The 17,449-nt window shown below is 49.8% G+C and overlaps 1 protein-coding gene across 7 annotated transcripts in view; it reads left to right on the forward strand.

Annotated features, from left to right (window-relative positions):
• Positions 1-17,449, forward strand: part of WDFY4 (WDFY family member 4) — a 267,801-nt gene that overhangs the window by 79,746 nt on the left and 170,606 nt on the right. For all 7 annotated transcript variants that reach the window (XM_042241016.2, XM_042241015.2, XM_042241018.2 and 4 more), the window contains exons 13-15: positions 2,696-2,789; positions 15,667-15,881; positions 17,122-17,216. In XM_042241016.2, the coding sequence (XP_042096950.1) occupies positions 2,696-2,789; positions 15,667-15,881; positions 17,122-17,216 (404 nt within the window). The remainder of the gene's footprint in view (positions 1-2,695; positions 2,790-15,666; positions 15,882-17,121; positions 17,217-17,449) is intronic.

Here is a 17,449-nt window from a genome sequence, read left to right on the forward strand (position 1 = left end):
ACCGCTCCGGCTCTACGATGCTCAGCCGGGAACCGTCTGGGGCCGGCCCTAGGCTGCGTGCACTTCCCCGGTCCAAGCCACTCAGGTTCGGCGCTCAGGCAGCCCTCAGAGGCACAGATTCCGCTGGGACTGCGCTTTGTGCCCTTCCCAGGTCCGAGTAGCTCAGGAGTTTGGCGAGCGCGATCGCCGCAGCTTGTCACCTTTTCTGCCGCTGCTGCTCAGCTTTCTGGGTGGACCGCTGGCGCCCCCCGTGAGGCAGACTGTGACTGTCCAGCACCCCCAGAAGTCTTAGCAAAGGAGCCTGCTTGCAGTTAGGTAAGTAAAGTCTCTCTGGGTCTGCAATTGCCCCTTTCCGGTCCTCACGGCTCTGGCTGCCTGTCCCCGGTGGGGGATGGTCTGCAGCCGGCTTTTCCGTTCCGTCCTTTGTTCTGTGCTCGGTCCTGGCGGTGTCTTATGTTCGAGCTTTTCGCGTGGTAGCTATCCCACAGTCTGGTTTGCTAGCCCAAGTTAGATCGTTCTGGTTGCGCGTGGGGCGTTCCTGCCCGATTCTTACAAAGCTCTGCAGCCCGCGCCTCCCGCGCGTCCCTGCCCTGCCCCCACTTCCCAGTGGCGGATGCAGGCGTCTGTGCTGCTTTTCCGCTGGGGGAGTTACTGGTGGGCTTGTAATCTCTTGGTTTTAATTATTTATTTATTTTTCCTTCCTGTTATGTTGCCTCTGTGTTTCCAAGGCTCGCCACAGACTCGGCAGGGAGAGTGTTTCCTGGTGTTTGGAAACCTCTCTTCTTAAAATTCCCTTCCCGGGATGGGCTTCCCTTCCCAGGACGGAGCTCCCTCCCCACCTCCTTTGTCTCCTTTTCCGTCTTTTATATTTTTTCCTACCTGTTTTTGAAGACAATGGTCTGCTTTTCTGGTTGCCTGATGTCCTCTGCCAGCCTACAGAAGTTGTTTTGTGGAGTTTGCTTGGCGTTGAAATGTTCTTTTGAGGAATTTGTGAGGGAGAAAGTGGTCTTCCCGTCCTATTCCTCCGCCATCTTTACAGTTCCCCCTCTGATTATTTTGTTTTAGCAGGCAATTGACCCAATGAGGTTCAAGCTGCGAATTCTTATCCACCTTTCTTGGACCACGTGTCAGTCTGGTTTTCAGAGGTTTTACTGGGCAAGCTGATGTGCCTTCTAATTGTCCCATGCCAGTCTTGGGGGGCAGTTTATCCCTGAGTTCTGTTCTCAACGTCTTTGGAATGTGCACTCATGTGCAGCTCAGAATTGAGCCCAGAGGTTGATACACAACTTAATGATTTCACTTTCTTAAATCTCTTCTTCTTTATCATTTTCCCAACACTTTCTGGCTCCTTGGGGTCCCTTCCTTCCTCCTCTGTCTAGAAAGCTAGAGCTTTAGTTTATCTGCTGTGCCACGCACTTCCCACCGCTGCCTCTGTCTCTGGGGCCAAGCAGGGAGAGGAACAAGAGAGACAAAAGCAATGGAGATTTTTGCCTGACTCTTGGGACCAGAAGTCCTCTGATCAGAGAGCAGTTTTCCCCTCCCCAAGAATTTCAGATACCAGTCTGACTGCTGCTGCTGCTGTGCGATTTCTTGAAGGATGAGTGAGAAAGAATGGATGGAGAAGTCCAACAAAGAAAATTCCAGGGCTTCCCCTCCATGGTCTGTGACCTGTTGGGGCCTCCTTCCCTGCTCCTTAGACCAGAAATAGAACCAATACAGTATTGTAAAGTAAAAAAAAAAAAAAAAAAAACTAAAATAATAAAAAAAAAGAAAAGAAATAGAGCCTTCTCTTGGAGGTCAGTCTGTCCTGTCCATGCTTGCTACACAGTTCTTACTCCCTATAAGCCCATTTCGGAGGATGCTGGATGGGGAAGCCCCAGGATGCTTTTGGTTTGGTTTCCTTCTCTGCTGCGGTTTACTTTTCAGAGTACTTGGAGAGGTGCTCGTGCTTTCTATGTGGGTTTTAAGTTGCATTCAGTGGGTGGGACAGTGCTTACATCATCTCGAAGGAAGCTAGAAGTGTCCTGTGTGTGTGTGTGTGTGTTTAATAAAGAATGAGAGCTTCTCCATTTCCCAGCTATGTGGAGAGAGGATAGGGGTCCAGGAAACTGACTTCCGCTGAACATCAGCTCTGTGCTGGGCTCTGTGTCAGTGCACAATGGCATTGTTCTGCGACTCTATGCAGAAAGTATGGTGTCACTCAGCTCTCAGATTAATTAGTTCAAGGTCATATAGACAGGCTTCCCTGGTAGCTCAGCTGGTAAAGAACCCACCTACAATGCAGAAGACCTTGGTTTGATTCCTGGGTCAGGAAGATCCCCTGGAGAAAGTATAGGCTACCCAGTCCAGTATTCTTGGGCTTCCCTGGTGGCTCAGATGGTAAAGAATCTGCCTGCAACGCAGGACACCTGGGTTCAATCCCTGGGTTTCAAAGATCCCCTGGAGAAGAGCATGGAAACCCACTCCAGTATTCTTGCCTGGAGAATCCCCAAGGACAGAGGAGCCTGGTGGGTTAAAGTCCGTAGGGTCGCAAAGAGTTGGACACTGCTGAGCAGCTAAGCACAGCACAGCATAGCATATAGATAGTAAGTGGCTGGCTGCAAATGGCCTGTCTTCGAGAGATCCAGAAAGCTGTGTGGAAAGCAAGAGGGACTATAAAGCTTGAGTCTGACACCCTGCTTCCGTCTCTCTGCAGGACAGACGACAGTGATGCTGTGATCGTGCAGCCCGGGGTCCTGTGCATCATGGTGAAGCTGCTGCCTCGCTTGTACCACGAAGATCACCCTCAGGTACTTGTTGATGAACACACGGGCTTGTCTTTTTCACACGACTGATCTTTTAGGCGCCTCTGGCCAGAGGCTCCCTTTCCCTTTTTTTGCCTTTGCCCCTGGTCCTCTGTATTAGCAAAGCCTCCCTCATGAAGTGTCCCTGCAGGGGAGTATCAGTGGTTCTGAGACCTTTGATTGAGTGCTACCCACCCTTCCACGGCCCCCTCAAAACAGATTATTCTGTTGATGAAGTGACCGTATAAAAACACCAACCAGGCAAAACTTGAATGAAATTATTTCCCTTCATGAGGCGAGCCCAGTATAACTGAGGCACATAGCACCGGCCATTGGTGGGACCAGGAGCCCTTCAATTCCCATTCATTAGTTCATCTCTTGGATACTGCCTGTTGCCCTGGCTCAGTGCTGCGTAGGATGTGCAGGGCTAATGGGATGAGCACTGAGTGCTGTCCAAGGAGCCTGCGTCTGTGGTGGGGACTGGGAGGTGGTGGTGAGGCAGACAGGCTAAGTACTAAGCTCACAAATGAATATGGAATTAAAATTCATCACAAGTGATATTAAGGAGGGGGGAAATGGGATGCTGAGAGTGAATAATGGGAATGGAAGTGAGGGGAAGACCTAATTAAAGATACAAAGAACTGACTCATTTGAAAAGACCCTGATGCTGGGGAAGATTGAAGGCGGGAGGAGAAGGGGACAATAGAGGATGAGATGGTTGGATGGCATCACTGACTCGATGGACAGGAGTTTGAGCAAGCTCCGGGAGTTGGTGATGGACAGGGAAGCCCGGCGTGCTGCAGCCCACAGGATTGCAAAGAGTCGGACATGACCGAGCAACTGAATTAGATGAAGAGGGTGGAGGTCCGGGAAGCCGTCTCTCAGACAGTGACATTTCAGCAGAGCCCTGAAAAATGAGTAGCAATTAACCAGGTGGGGATGAGCCTGCTGAAGGCAGCCGGGGTAAGAGCAGAACTGAACATGGGCCGGATGGGGTGGGCGGAGGAAGGCGCAGGCCTGCCGGGGCGGGTTTTATCCCACGGGCAACACGAAGTCTCTCTTGAGTGGAGGGGTACGCCATCAGGCTTTTGTATTATAATCTCTCTTGCTGCCTGGAAGGTGGCCTAGGGAGGTAGAGAGCCTTGTCTGCAGTCTGGTGACACGTGATGGTAGCCCAATTAAGGTGGCGTCTGTGGGGAAGTGTGAAGAGCAAGGAGTCAGGAGACCTATTGTGAGATCAGCTCAAGGCCCTGAGATGAGCAGGATTCAGGGAGTGGGAAGATGGGGAAGGCAAGGCATCTCTCAGCTCCTGACCCAGCGGCACTGATGGCGCGAGATTGTATGAGTGAGAGTGTCAAGCCTCAGAACAAGACGGATTCTCAGGAAGTGCTCGCAATTTTTAAAACACGTTCTCTAGAGGTTCTAAGAAAGAAACTAGAAGCTGAGGAAACCCTGGACAATGTACATTTGAATTAGCAACAGGTGAAAGGAAGTGACTTGAGCAACTAGCATGCAGCAGGCCCAGTGTTACCCCCTTTCCCTGACTGCTGCTGCTAAGCCGCTTCAGTCGTGTCCGACTCTGCGACCCCATGGACTGAACCCCCCCCCCCCCAGCTCCTCTGTCCATAGCATTCTCCAGGCAAGAATACTGGAGTGGGTTGCCATGCCCTCCTCCAGGGGATCTCCCCGACCCAGGGATCACACCTGCATCTCTCCTGCGTTGGCAGGCGGGTTCTTTACCCCTAGCGCCACAGTGGGGAGTATCACTGTTCCGACTTCATCCAGCGGCAAACTGAGTCTCAGACAACATATCTGCCGTTTGACGATTCTGAGTTGGCGGCCTGGTGTTAAATGCGGGCCTCCCTGCTGCCAGGGCTCCTGGTCTTTCCCTGCACGGCTGCGGATTCTACGGGAGAACGGGAGTTCACGGGGATGCAGGTCCGGCTTTGCCTTGCCCTTCGTTTAAGCCGTTGGGAGGATCCTGACTCCTCCTCCACGTAGCCCTCTCCATCTGGCCTCTACCTGTATCCCTCCACCTGATTTTCCAGCAGGTCACGCGGCAGCAGCTCAGGGTTCCCAAAGCACAAACTCAGAAGCTGCCCGGCCTTCCAGAGACCCCTGCCCGGAACAGGCCAGCATCGCTTCCATGGCGTTCTGTTGGTCAAAGTGAATCAGAGGTTCAGCTTGGACTCAGCAGGAAGGGACATATGTCTCTTCTACTGATGTGAGGGGTGGCTTGTGTGTCCTAAAGGAGGAATTACTGGGGGGCATCTTTAAAGACCAGCCACCATGCTTGCCTCAGACATCTAACTGATGGATAAAATTATTTGAGCCCTAAATCAAATGTCTTTGAGCCGTTTAGTTATCTAAAGCCCAGGACCTCATTTTCTTTACGTTAGTGTTCAAGACAGAGTCTGCCTGGAGCATGTTGGAAACTAACACTCAGGGAGGGTTACCTCTGTTCCAGGAACATTATTTAATCAATATTCATAACAAGTTATTAAAGTACATGAAATTCTCCCCAGTTTGTAGGTGCTTGAAGCTCAAGAAAGTTGTGCAACTTTCTAAAATCATGGGGGTGGTGAAAGGAGATCTAAAACTCACTTCCGGCCCAAAGGCAAGTTGTGTTTGATGAATAAACCTCTCCTCTCTGCAGCTCTTGATGTGAGGTTATGCATCTTGGCACTGTACACTTTCCCAGTGGCAATCGCCTTACTGTGAGGATGTCTGGCTTCCCTAGCTATATTTCATACCATGCAATGCAATTGCAAAGGGGGCAACCAAGCCTGTGGTTTGGGTGGTTAGCAATCAAACTGATTGCTGGTGAGCATGTTACTGCAGGTCTCCACTGGTGACCGACGAAGTGAGGCAGAGCAGACAGTGGCCTGTCCTTCTGTCTCCTGGTATATGAAGACTCTGTGGATGAGCCTGGGTTCCCGATAAAACCCTGAGTTGTCACATCAGTGTGTGGGGAAGAACTTTCCCTCACCCTGCGATGGTGATCGGCCAAATTAAGTATGCAAATGAGACTTCCACTTGGTAGGATACTGTTTCTCTATTCAGGTCACAGTAAGTAATTTAGGAAAATTCTAATTCTCACGCACTGTCTCTCAAATATGCAAATGAAATGTAGCGGTGCATTTTCTCAAAAATGTCCTGCAGATGCCAAATCAGCAGCTATTAAAAGTTGGATAATTGCAGTAATTAATTTCTGGAAGGAGGGTGGGAAACCTCACAGCAACAAATAGAATAGTAAATCAGATGTGAAATGAGACCCAGGCAAGAAAACGCCGAGATGAAGCTGACCCTGGGACCACAGGTGTGGGAGACAGAGAGAGGAGCTGGAGGTTTCAGTAGATGGCAGCGTCACGAGAAAGATGGACTGTGAGTTCCCACTCATCTCTTGTTAGATGGGCCTGGCGGGTCCCTATAATTTTACCCGCTGTATGTTCCTCCTAGGCTCTTCCTACCTTATGGGTGAGAAACTGATAGCTCTCCAAGGTACAGGCATCATTTTAGAAAGCAATTGCTTAACTACTTATATGGGTTGTCTGGTTTATTTCTAATTGTGGCCACATTGCGTGTGTTCTGATCAAGACCAAAAGGGTTTTTTTCCCCCCCTCTCCAAAATGCTAGCTCTGCGAGTTGCTCTTGGAAACAGATAATCCAGCTAATTTTTTTCTTGCCTCTTGTAGCATCACCAGTATTAAAATTAGACTGTAGGAATGTTACTGTGACTGTTGCTGTCCTAAGCATAAGGCAGAAATGGAGTCCAGCTCAGTTCTCTTGGAGCTGAGTTGGCCCCGGGCAGAAACAACTCATTGAGAAGCAAAGCCTTTACTCTTTCATGATGCTCAACAGCCACGTGGGCCTTGCCATAGGGATGTAGCTCTGGACTAGATCTCTGACTAATATTGGACGCCTCTCCGCTCCCCAGCAATCACTGCACTTCCATTCGGGCCTTAGCAGAGGGTTATTTGCTGTGTACATGACAGCAGGGACTCAGAGGCTGGGTGGCCAGATCCAGTATTCCAGAGGTGGAGCCCAGCCTGTGTTGGGGCAGCCAACGCTGTGCATGAATGTCTGTGAACAATTACTCAACACCTATTGGGTTCCACTGGGGATTCAGAGACAAATGTCACTGGATTGCATCGTCTGAATCTGATGGTGGGTACTCAGAGGAATGGAGAAGATAGACAACACTCTAACTGCAATAAAAGTTTGCCCACAGGGTCTTGGGAGAGAGGGAAGGGAAAGCCACACAGAGATGGCAACGTTGGAGCCAGGCTTTAAAGAAAAGACTTGTCTATGTCAGATCAGATACAGGAGGGACAGAGAGGACAGTCAGACACAGAGGCACACATAACAATGCCATTTGGGGATGTAGTTCAGCTGGACTAGGACAAACCATGTGGCTAGACAGGCTGTGCGTGGGGCAGGAGAGGGAGGCTGAAGCCACATTGTGAGGGCCCGTGAGAGCCGCGCTGAGACGTGGGTTTCATGAGCCTATGAGAGCCACACTGAGATGTGGGTTTTGTTGGACTTTGAGAGATGTGCTGAGATGTGGGTTTTATGGGTCCATGAGAGCCACGCTGAGACATGGGTTTTATGGGCCTGTAAGAGCTGCGCTGAGACATGAGTTTCATGGGCCCTTGAGAGTTTTACTGAGACATGGGTCTCATGGGCCTGTGAGAGCCGCACTGAGACGTGGGTTTTGTTGGACTTTGAGAGATGCGCTGAGATGTGGGTTTTATGGGCCCATGAGAGCCACGCTGAGACATGGGTTTCATGGGCCTGTAAGAGCCACGCTGAGACGTGGGTCTCCTGGGCCCTTGAGAGCCACGCTGAGACGTGGATTTTGTTGGACTTTGAGAGCCGTGCTGAGACGTGGGTTTCATGGGCCCTTGAGAGTTGTGCTGAGACATGGGTCTCCTGGGCCTGTGAGAGCCGTGCTGAGACGTGGGTCTCCTGGGCCCATGAGAGCCACGCTGAGACGTGGATTTTGTTGGACTTTGAGAGCCGTGCTGAGACGTGGGTTTCATGGGCCCTTGAGAGTTGTGCTGAGACATGGGTCTCCTGGGCCTGTGAGAGCCACGCTGAGACGTGGGTTTTGTTGGACTTTGAGAGATGCGCTGAGATGTGGGTCTCCTGGGCCCATGAGAGCAGCGCTGAGAGGTGGGTTTTGTTGGGTCACCGCCCTTTATTATCGCTGCTGTCACCATCACCGCCAGGTTTCCCTAAGCTCCTCTACGAGGCTCTGAGGATGACAGATTTGGGTCAGACCTCAGCTCCACCACTTAACAGTCCCAGGACCATGGGGAGTTATCTAGTCTCTGGGATCCTTCGCTTCCTTGGTGTAGTATGGGGAGAACAGTATCGTCTTCCCCATGGCATGAGTGAGGACCAGCTGAAGCAGTGCAGGAGCACTCAGGGCACTGAGCAGAGCATCCGTGGCCCCGCGAGAAGCACTTGCTGACTGGTGCAGTTACTGCTATAAGTTTCCAAAACTCCACAAGCGTTCTATCATTTGATCTTCATAATAACCCAGCAAGGTAGATATCAATAGTCCCATTTGCAGATGAGGACTGGAAGCTCGTAGCAGTGAACTGCCAGAGTTAACATCCTAGGCAGGTGGTGGGTGTGCCTGATGGAAGGCCCTGGGACCTCCTGCCATGGGACCATGTTGCCATCCCTGTAGATAAGCGGTAGCCATGGGCAGGAGGCAACTGGACAGAAGAACAAGATCAGACATTAGAGAGACTCTCATCTGTCACCAGTCTGCACTGCCCCCCGTTGCTGGGTGTGTTCCAGTTTCTACCGTGACGGAAGCCTCCTGCACAGAGCGACAGGGCAGGAAGAAGGTCAGGCGTGGGCTGCACTCATCTGTCAACTGATTTGCGCCTCAGTTTGGAAAGGGCACCATTTTCTGGAATTAGCCTGTATTTCGGACACTTTAAACTAATCATACAGGTTTCAAATAACTAAAGTATTGATAGCATTAATAGCTCTGGGTAGGACTGTATAAGCACAAGCTATTTGAAAAGAGTCATTTCCTTCAGCGAGGAAATTGGCAAAGTCGGAGTCTTGTTTTGTCAAATTACAACACATTAGAAATTTCAACTATTTTGAATTTCTATATTTCTTATGCTTTTTCATTCTGAACCCCACCCTCAAGTATTTCAATTGTTCCTGAGTGGAAAAAATGTCATATTCTAGTCAAAATCCAGGATACTTCTTAGGGTTATCTCTTAAATAGAGCAAATGGACAGAATCTTACATGGAGATGAAAAGCTTCAAAAGCGAGCTACAGTGGACATAGAATGATGGAGTGCAAGTGAAGCTGATGGCTGAGCTCCGGTCCAGTTGTCTGGTGACTTTGCTTCTAGTCCTGTACCATCTTTATTTATATGACTTATATGGCCCCTCCCTTCTCTGCACGTCAATTTCAGCCACGCAGATACGGCCTAGATCATAGGGGCTGCAGACACAGTGTCTTGGGGCCAGAAGTGTAAAGTAAATGTGTGGGTGTAAACGATCGGGAATGGTGAGGCCTGTGGCCATTGGGAAGGGCACCTGCCCAGCCTAAAGGCACTCACATCTAGCTCGGGGGAAATCGAACAGAAGCCAGGCCAAACTACCCCCCAAATGAAGCACTTGTACAGACCCTCAGTGTCTGGCTCTTGTGAGACAGTGAGTCCCCTTCCTCGTAATGAGTGCATTGCACAGTGTTAAAACCATGGGCTCTGAAGTGAGACCAGGGTTGCGGTGCCAGTTCGGCCACTCATCACGTCGCTTGAGGAGACTGATGCAACCTTTTCCGTGGGGGGTGTGGTTGGAGAGTATTTAGAACCTCACCTGGAACACAGCATATGCTATCATACCTTCTCTCTTTCTCTTCTGGTTTTTGTGACTCTGTGCTTCTAGGACTCTAAGTCACAGTGTATAACATTTTGGAAATATTAAATGAAAGATAACATATTTCACATATATTTTAGGTATATTTCCAGCTTCCATTACACAATTGATAAAGTAATCGATGAGTACAATTGATAACTAATCAGGGCTTTTACTGATAGACTGCAAGTAAAAGGGGTCAATATTCTGAAAACATTTGCATCCTATAAGAAAAAGTACTTTCACAGATGCAGTTCTTGTTGACTCTACCAAAGCCACAACAGACCGTGCGGCAGCTATTTTCAATATTCTCATTTTAAAGCTAAGGAAACTATGGCTTAAGGAAAGTAAGTAACTAGCCCAAGTTTCCCATTAGTTAGTATCAAATCAACATGAGTCCCTACTTCTGGGTAGGTATTTGAGTGCCCTATGCCAAGACGATGTAGGAAGGGTGAATACTTGTTTGGAAGCTCAAAAGCAACATATTAGGGCCAGAGCCCCAGGTTGCTTGGAAATGGATCCCTCATCTTTACAGAAGACTGTGTAATCTGCAGTCTTGTTTGAGGAATCTTCGCCAGGCAATCATGTATGGAAATCTATTAACAACAGCAACAGCAAAAAATCTGTTTGAAAAGTGTATCTTGAAAGAGTTGTGTCGGTAATTACTTTGGCGAAAGCTATAGGGATCTCCAGGGAAAGTTAATTACTCCTTTCCTGAGCTCCTTGCGGATGTAGCAGCCGTGGGGGACAGGTTCTGGCACAAAGCTGATGTGGGGTCTCATGGAGCCCTCTTGGGCTCCTCTGCTTGCCTGACCTGGCTATTGTGGGGTGAGGGTGTGTATGTGTCCAAGGTGATGGAAACTCTTCACAAATGTTTCAGGTTTCAGACTCTGCAGGCATCTTCCCAGATGGATATTTATCAGCTGGTTCCCCTGGTAATGGTCTCCTGCCCCATCTCAGGGCTGACCACAGGCTCACTGTTGGGGAGGGATCTGGGGGCAGAGGCTGATCAAGCCTGGCTGGCAACTGTCTGTGATCCCCAGGTTTTCCTTGAAAGGCCAGACTCACTCTTACCCCTTGGGCTTTGCACCCACTGGTTCCTCTCCTGGGGAGGTCATTCCCTTGTTGACCTGGCTCTGTCCTCATCCTTCAGCACTCAGTTGGCTCATTGCCTTTCTGACCACCTTCTCAGCGCCCCAGGTTGGTGTACCTGCTGGGTTCTAGTACACCTTGTGCCCTGTGCTTGCGCTTCCTCAGTGGCTATTGAGACACAGAGAGATGTGCCAGGGAAACAAGGATGAAAAGCCATTGTCTCAGGCATCAATTTACAGTTCTGGATAAATAGAAGACAGATGCATAGGTAGCCTGTCATAGTGTGATGTTTATAATGATTCAAATGTGGACACAGTGCTGGTTTGGATAGTCAGAAAAGCTTTATTAAGTGAAAGAACATGTGAATTGTCTCTTGAAAAATAATTAGGGCTTCATCGAAGGGATGGGATGAGAAAGGACAGTCTCAACTTTGGGCATTAGTCAAAAAACTATTTAAAGGTGAGGATGTTACTGGCATAGAGTACAGGGTAGACCAAAGGGGATGTTGGGAAGTAAAGTTGGAAAGAAACTAATATTTTATAAATATAAGATCCCAGGCTCCTGTTATCAGGAAATATTGGCCATCATATGGATGTAATTCGTAAAAGAAACAGAAGATTTAGAGCAGGCGCCCACGTGCATCTTGGTCTTTGTTGCTAATTCATGCAAGTGCATCCAGGAAGCCATGCCTTTAGACACGGGTTCTATGGATTCTTTGGAATTTGGACCCTCTTACACCTAAACCAAGATCACAGCCTCCCATACCTACAAGGCTTTGTGGACACCACAAATGAGTGTATCAGGCTGGTGGGGACTGTGCAAAATGGAAAGTTTATGCCCATGTAAAGAGAGAGCTAATTCTAAGCAAACAAAGACAAAAAGTGCAGCAACTTGTCAAATAAACACAGCTGTGAGTCCAGTTTATATTCCTGAAGAGCTGAGGTCACTTAAAGTGTATCACCTCTCTTCCAAACTTATCAAATAAGGAACACTACAACCAAATTGGAAAAAGCGACTAATCCAAATTTAAGTAACTCAGTAGAAGTCGCTAGTTCCAAGTGTCTCGGGGAAGGAGATGCTGGTCACCTGGTGGTTTTAGTCTGCGTCAGGGCTGTGTGATTAATGTCCAGACGGCACACTCTGGACTACAGTACTCAGAGCCCACACCTCCTTGGAGGGACCGACTCCATCAAGACCCAGCCCTCACTGGGCTCTGGAGCTGCTGTATCAATCTAGACCAGGAAAGAGGCAGGTGGGAGAAAGATAAAGACTAAACATCCACAACTGGACAAGCACAGCTGCTAAGTGGAGAAAGCAGAACACTCCCACAGGCAGCCCCGCACATCTCTCTGTGATAATGTGCCTTGCGGGTCCAGTCCGCTGGTGACCCTAAGCGCTTACCACCGAGTCCTAATTGAACCACCATCCCCTTCCTGCATTGGAAGTAATGCGCGTTAGGAAAATCAATCCATTTGTAGGGGGAGAAACCAGACTGGTTTCCTGCTACTGCTCATATTTTCACTAAAACCCCATTTTACTGGAACCAACATTGAAAAAAACAGCACATTTTATTCAAAACAAGGCAATATTGGTATTGACAGCACTGCAGCGATAATGAGGATGATCAATTTTCCCTCCTCCATTATGGGGTATTGAGCAATTTTGGAATAAAGTTGTGGCATCATTAGACAACATCAGCATTTCTGTTTTTCCCTTTTGAAAACTTTTTATTTCTTGCATATTTAGATTTTCAGTATTCCTGCTCTGGTGGGGGGCGGGGGGGAGGAAAGCAAAATCAACAACAAAAAAGCCAAAAGTCCCCAAAGCAATAAGTGAAGTGCTGGTAATAAAAATTGGAGATTGTAGACATTTGTTTTTAATTCTTATTAATAATACATTGGGTTGTTATTTTTGCATCTTGCTTCATGCAGACTGTCTCCCCAACTCTCACCCCAAATTAAAAGACTGCAGTTACCAAATAATCAAGTTCTTGGATAGGGAGGGTTCTAGGCAAGAGGATGGAAGCGGCTCTTCTGTTTCGAGCAGAGGAGAAGGAAAGCAGAGGCTCCGGCTCCATGGATGCAGGAAGGGATGTTCAGAGCATCAGAAGGAAGATCTGGGGAAGAGGGTCAAGGAGGTTGGGTCGATTTCCACATGGAAGCGTGTCTTAAAGTAAAAGTCATGGGATCATTTAGTGTGACTTGGATCTGGCATTTCTTCCTTCCGTTTCTGGCCTCTGTTGGCTTACATGTCCCTCTAGAGTTTACACTGGCTGTGCAGATACCACAGTTAGAGAGAAGGGGATTGTCTTTGTCCATCCAGGCTGCTATAACAGCCTGGGGCTTACAGACAACAGAAATTCATTTCTCGCAGTTCTGGAGGGTGGCAGGTCCAGGATCATGGTACTGGCAGAGTCAGTGTTTGGTGAGGACCCATTTCCTCACTCATGGTACTCTTCTCGCTGTATCCTCACAGTGTGCAAGGGAAAAAGAAGTTTTCTGGGGTCTCTTTCCTAGGCCACTAATCCCCTTCATGAGGGCTCTACCCTCAGGGTCTTCCTAGGTGGCGCAGTGGCAAAGAATCCAGCTGCCAATGCAGGGGACACAGGAGATGTGAGTTTGATCTCTGGGTCAGGAAGATCTCCCGGAGGAGGAAATGGCAACCCACTCCAGTATTCTTGCATGGGATATCCCATGGACAGAGGAGCCTGGTGGGCTACAGTCCACGGGGTGTCAAAGAGTTGGACATGACTGAGAACAGACGCAATACTCTCAAAGGTCCCTCCTCCAAATGCCGTCACACTGGGCGTTAGGTTTCAGCGTCTGAATTTGAGAGGTGATGGGGGGAGGCATAAAGATTTCATTGCAAGGACCATCTTCTTCGAGTAATGAGATCTCTCCTTGATACCAGTGATGTCGGTAGAGTGAAGAAATCCTACCTGGAAGCACTCCCCTTGGAAACCCATTCTACTGTAGTTTCCATTTTAAACTAAAAGTAGTCTAAATTTTTAAGTTGAGAATATTCCTGGAGATATTGTAACAATGGGAATTTCACCAGATGCCATCAGTTTGAGGAAAAAGCTATAGGTGTCATGCTTCTGAAAGGCATGGAAGGGTGGGAGGGTGAGCTGTGCGACCCCTTTATTTAAAAAACAGAAATCTAGAAATGGATGATTAACAGTGTATATATGTTTCACCATACACTGTAATCCTTGAAACATATATACTACAAAACTGTGTTTACAGTCTAAGGAAGAATGCCATCTTATTAAACTCTGTCCCTTGGTGATACAGACATGCCCTGAACCATCTCTGGGCAGGGTGGCCTTGAATGATTACGTGCACAGGGAGGTGATGATAGAGGAAGGTGATTCTGAATGCTGGGTTCAGAGTCCTAAAGTAAGTGCCTCGTGGTGACTGCTGGCTTTACATTGGTGGACTAACCTAGACATCACCTACTCCATCACAGACCCCTCTTCTTGAAGCCAGAGTCCAGGGCAGAGGTGTGCAGCGTGTAAAGCAAGCCACAGCCTTTGGCCGTGTTCCTCAAAGTAGAGTCCGGACAGGGCGCCGGTGTGTGGGGTCTGTGGAGGGGCGCTCAGGAGAAGGGGGGTGACGGAAGCAGGGTGACGCAGGAGAGGGCTGAGTGAGGATGAGCCCGCGGGGCAGCGGTCTCAAGTGGGAGGGGTCTCAGCCACAGGGGCTGAAGGGCAGGGCCCCACTGGCTGTCGTCTGGGGGTGGGGTATACGTGTGTGTGTGTGTGTGTGTGCCGCTTTTACGTATGTGTGCAGGGGTATGTACATGTGAACACGTGTATGCACACACGAAGATACATGCGGGGCTACATAGCAGGGCAGCTGCCACCTGAGGGAGCTGACGTCCACAGGAGGGGCAGCTGTGACGCGTACCCTCACCCACAGAAGAAGGCCCCCATAGCCTCCGCTGCAAGAAACCGCCTTTAAGATCAAACTGGTATCCTGGTGATTTCAGGCAATCTCATACAAGGTAAAAGAAAAGGACAATCTTTAGAGATTTTCTGAAGGAAATTCCCTTTCGGTGGAGGCAGGGAATGCCAAGGGGTTATCTTTTTATGAAGAGAGGAAGATTAGGAAAATAATGAAATGTATTTGGCTGAAATGCTGACGAGGCTGACTCTATGCCTCTATCCTGTGGGCTTCAAGGGCGTAAAGACGGTAAAGTGAGTTGAAATCTGGCAAGGGGAAGATAAGAGGGCAGCTGTCTGTGGGTCTGAATGCACTTAGCCCAGACAGACAGACAGAGGAAGTGGGTTGGAGGGGAGGCTTCTCCACAGCAGCTGTGACTTCAGGAGCTTGTGCAGGCTGGGTGGTTTGACCTGAGGAGATGGAGCAGGCTGCAGCTGCCACAGGATTCCACCTTCTGGGCCAGGGCACAAACTGAAACCCAGGATTGTCCAGCAAGAGATGCTGGTGGTTGGAGGGTAAGGTGTGGGACCCTCCAGAGGGCATGGCCGCTGCCCAGCTCCAACTACTTCTCAACAGACACACAATGGCAAAGTGGTCTTTCCACCTTTTGCGAGAGGCCGCATGTCTGGACGTCTGTGTGGAATCTCCAGTATTTTAAATGTTAGCAATTCAGAAATGTTGTATGGCTCAGCCACCACATATCTCAGGCTGAAGCAGGCTCTCGCCTGCCGGTTTGCAGTCTGTTTTAAGCTATCTTCCTATTTGGCAGTTTGTGTGAGGAGGGTACCTCTGAGAGTGCCCAAGACAGACTGTGCTCGGTGAGAAAAGGCTGTGGGGCGCTCAGCCTCCTCACCTTCCCACCAGCTCAGGCCCTAGCTGGGAGCTGACCAAAGTAGCCCCCGAGACATGCTGACCTCCAGGGCTCACCACTTGCTTGCTTTGGTTACTCTAAGCTTTCCAGGGAGATCCAGTGCTCCATGACCGGTCACATCCAGTCCATGGTGAAGTCGGAGAAGAACCGTCAGGTCATGTGTGAGGCGGGGATGCTCAGGACCCTCATGACTTCTTGCCACAAGGCTCTGGCCACCAGCAGCAGCCCCTTGCACTCGGGCCTCATCAGGATTTTTGAAAAGCTTGCTTCCCAAGCCATCGAACCAGACGTGTTAAGGTACCGTGTGCTGCGCGTTAAATCTTGCTGAGCCCCTGGTAGCCAAGCTTGTGCACAGTGGACAGTGAGAGTATCGCCGCGCTCCTCCTGCCTCCCCAGCGTTGGCCACTGCAAGCCCAGGTTGGAGTCTTGGGTTCTCGTGCAATGTGCAGCCGCAGAGTGGACGTAGCTCCTCTTATGGAGCTGACAGTCTGGGGGGTGAAGCAATAAGCCAGGGGTCCTGCAGAGAATTCAGAAAGTGTTGGAGGGAATGCTAGTGCAGTGTGGGAGCTCTGTGGAGCTGCGAGGACCACAGCTGGGAGACTGGGTGTAAAGAGGGGGCTTTAAGGGGGCAGTGGTGGCTGAGGTCTACAGCCTGTGCAGATGGTCACCAGGCCAGGAGAGGAGGGAACCAGGCATGTGAAGACACCCTGCTGAAAGGGGTGGAGGGGGCAGTGGTTGGGGGAGCGATGAAGGCTTGGTGGCCAGAGGGAGAGTAGACCACAGAGAGCCTGACTGGCATTGGGGGCCGTGGCTGGGACACGTGATGTGGAGGGGGACAGAGGCAGCACCACTGTGTCCTGTGGGCCTTCCCAGTGGCCCCTCCGCAAGGCCATGTTTCCTGGACAGTCTCAGTGGTGAGCGAAGATGCACAAGGAGGAGCAGACACAGAAGACAAAAGCAGAGGAAAGAAAGGCAGGAGGGAGGTCAAGGGTCTCTCCAGTACCTGTGGCCCTAGAGGGTGTGGATAGAGGGAGGGTGGTGCTCAGGCCCACAAGCTGCTGGACCCCGGGAGGCATACAGGACCAAGTGCAGGGGGATCAAAGGCAGCCCGTTCAGCCAGCAGGTAGGGGACCCAGGGGCCAGGCCAGCCTCTTCCGCCTCTATTCATGGGGCTGTCAGCCAAGGCCACCGTGCCTAGTCCAGCTGATCAGTCAAGTCCACTAGAAACTTAGAAACAACCTATGGCAAAGTTATTTCCCAACAAAATCCTTTCCCTCTCCAGGTCCAGTCTGGGGCTTCTAGCTGGTCACTGGTTAAGTCAAAAGCACCTACATTCACCAGCTCCCTGGTCTGAATGCCAGGTCAGGGACACCCTGGTTCTGTATGGCCTGAGGAAAAGGATTCCAGGCCAAGAGGGGAAGGCATGCTGGGGGAACCAGCAGGCTCTGAGATCTAGAGCAAGTGTTCAGATGGAACTGGAGGAAACTTTTGGCTAAAAATGTCATCATTTGGCTCTCTTGTTTTTTATGATATTCAGACAGTTTCTAGGCCTTGGAATTGCTTCACCTCCATCGGCTGCAAAGAAAAAACTCAGTTCATCTCATGTGCATGGAGGGGACTCTGGATGCCCAGGTGAGGACAGAGAGAATAGGGGCCGGATAACGGGATTTAAAAGAGAACATGCATTTCCTGTAAGGAAGCCTAATGGAATATGGGAAGCAGAGAGATTTAAAAATGGTTTTGCCTGCTGCTCGATGGAGCAAATGAGGACGAGCAGTAAGATCAGATCCGTGGTCTCCAGATAAAGACCAGATCTGGAAGGATGAGGACACTTAGCCCCATATAAGATGGTGATGGTGAGCATG

This window comes from Ovis aries, chromosome 25, assembly GCF_016772045.2.
Source record: "Ovis aries strain OAR_USU_Benz2616 breed Rambouillet chromosome 25, ARS-UI_Ramb_v3.0, whole genome shotgun sequence".
NCBI classification, from domain to species: Eukaryota; Metazoa; Chordata; class Mammalia; order Artiodactyla; family Bovidae; genus Ovis; species Ovis aries.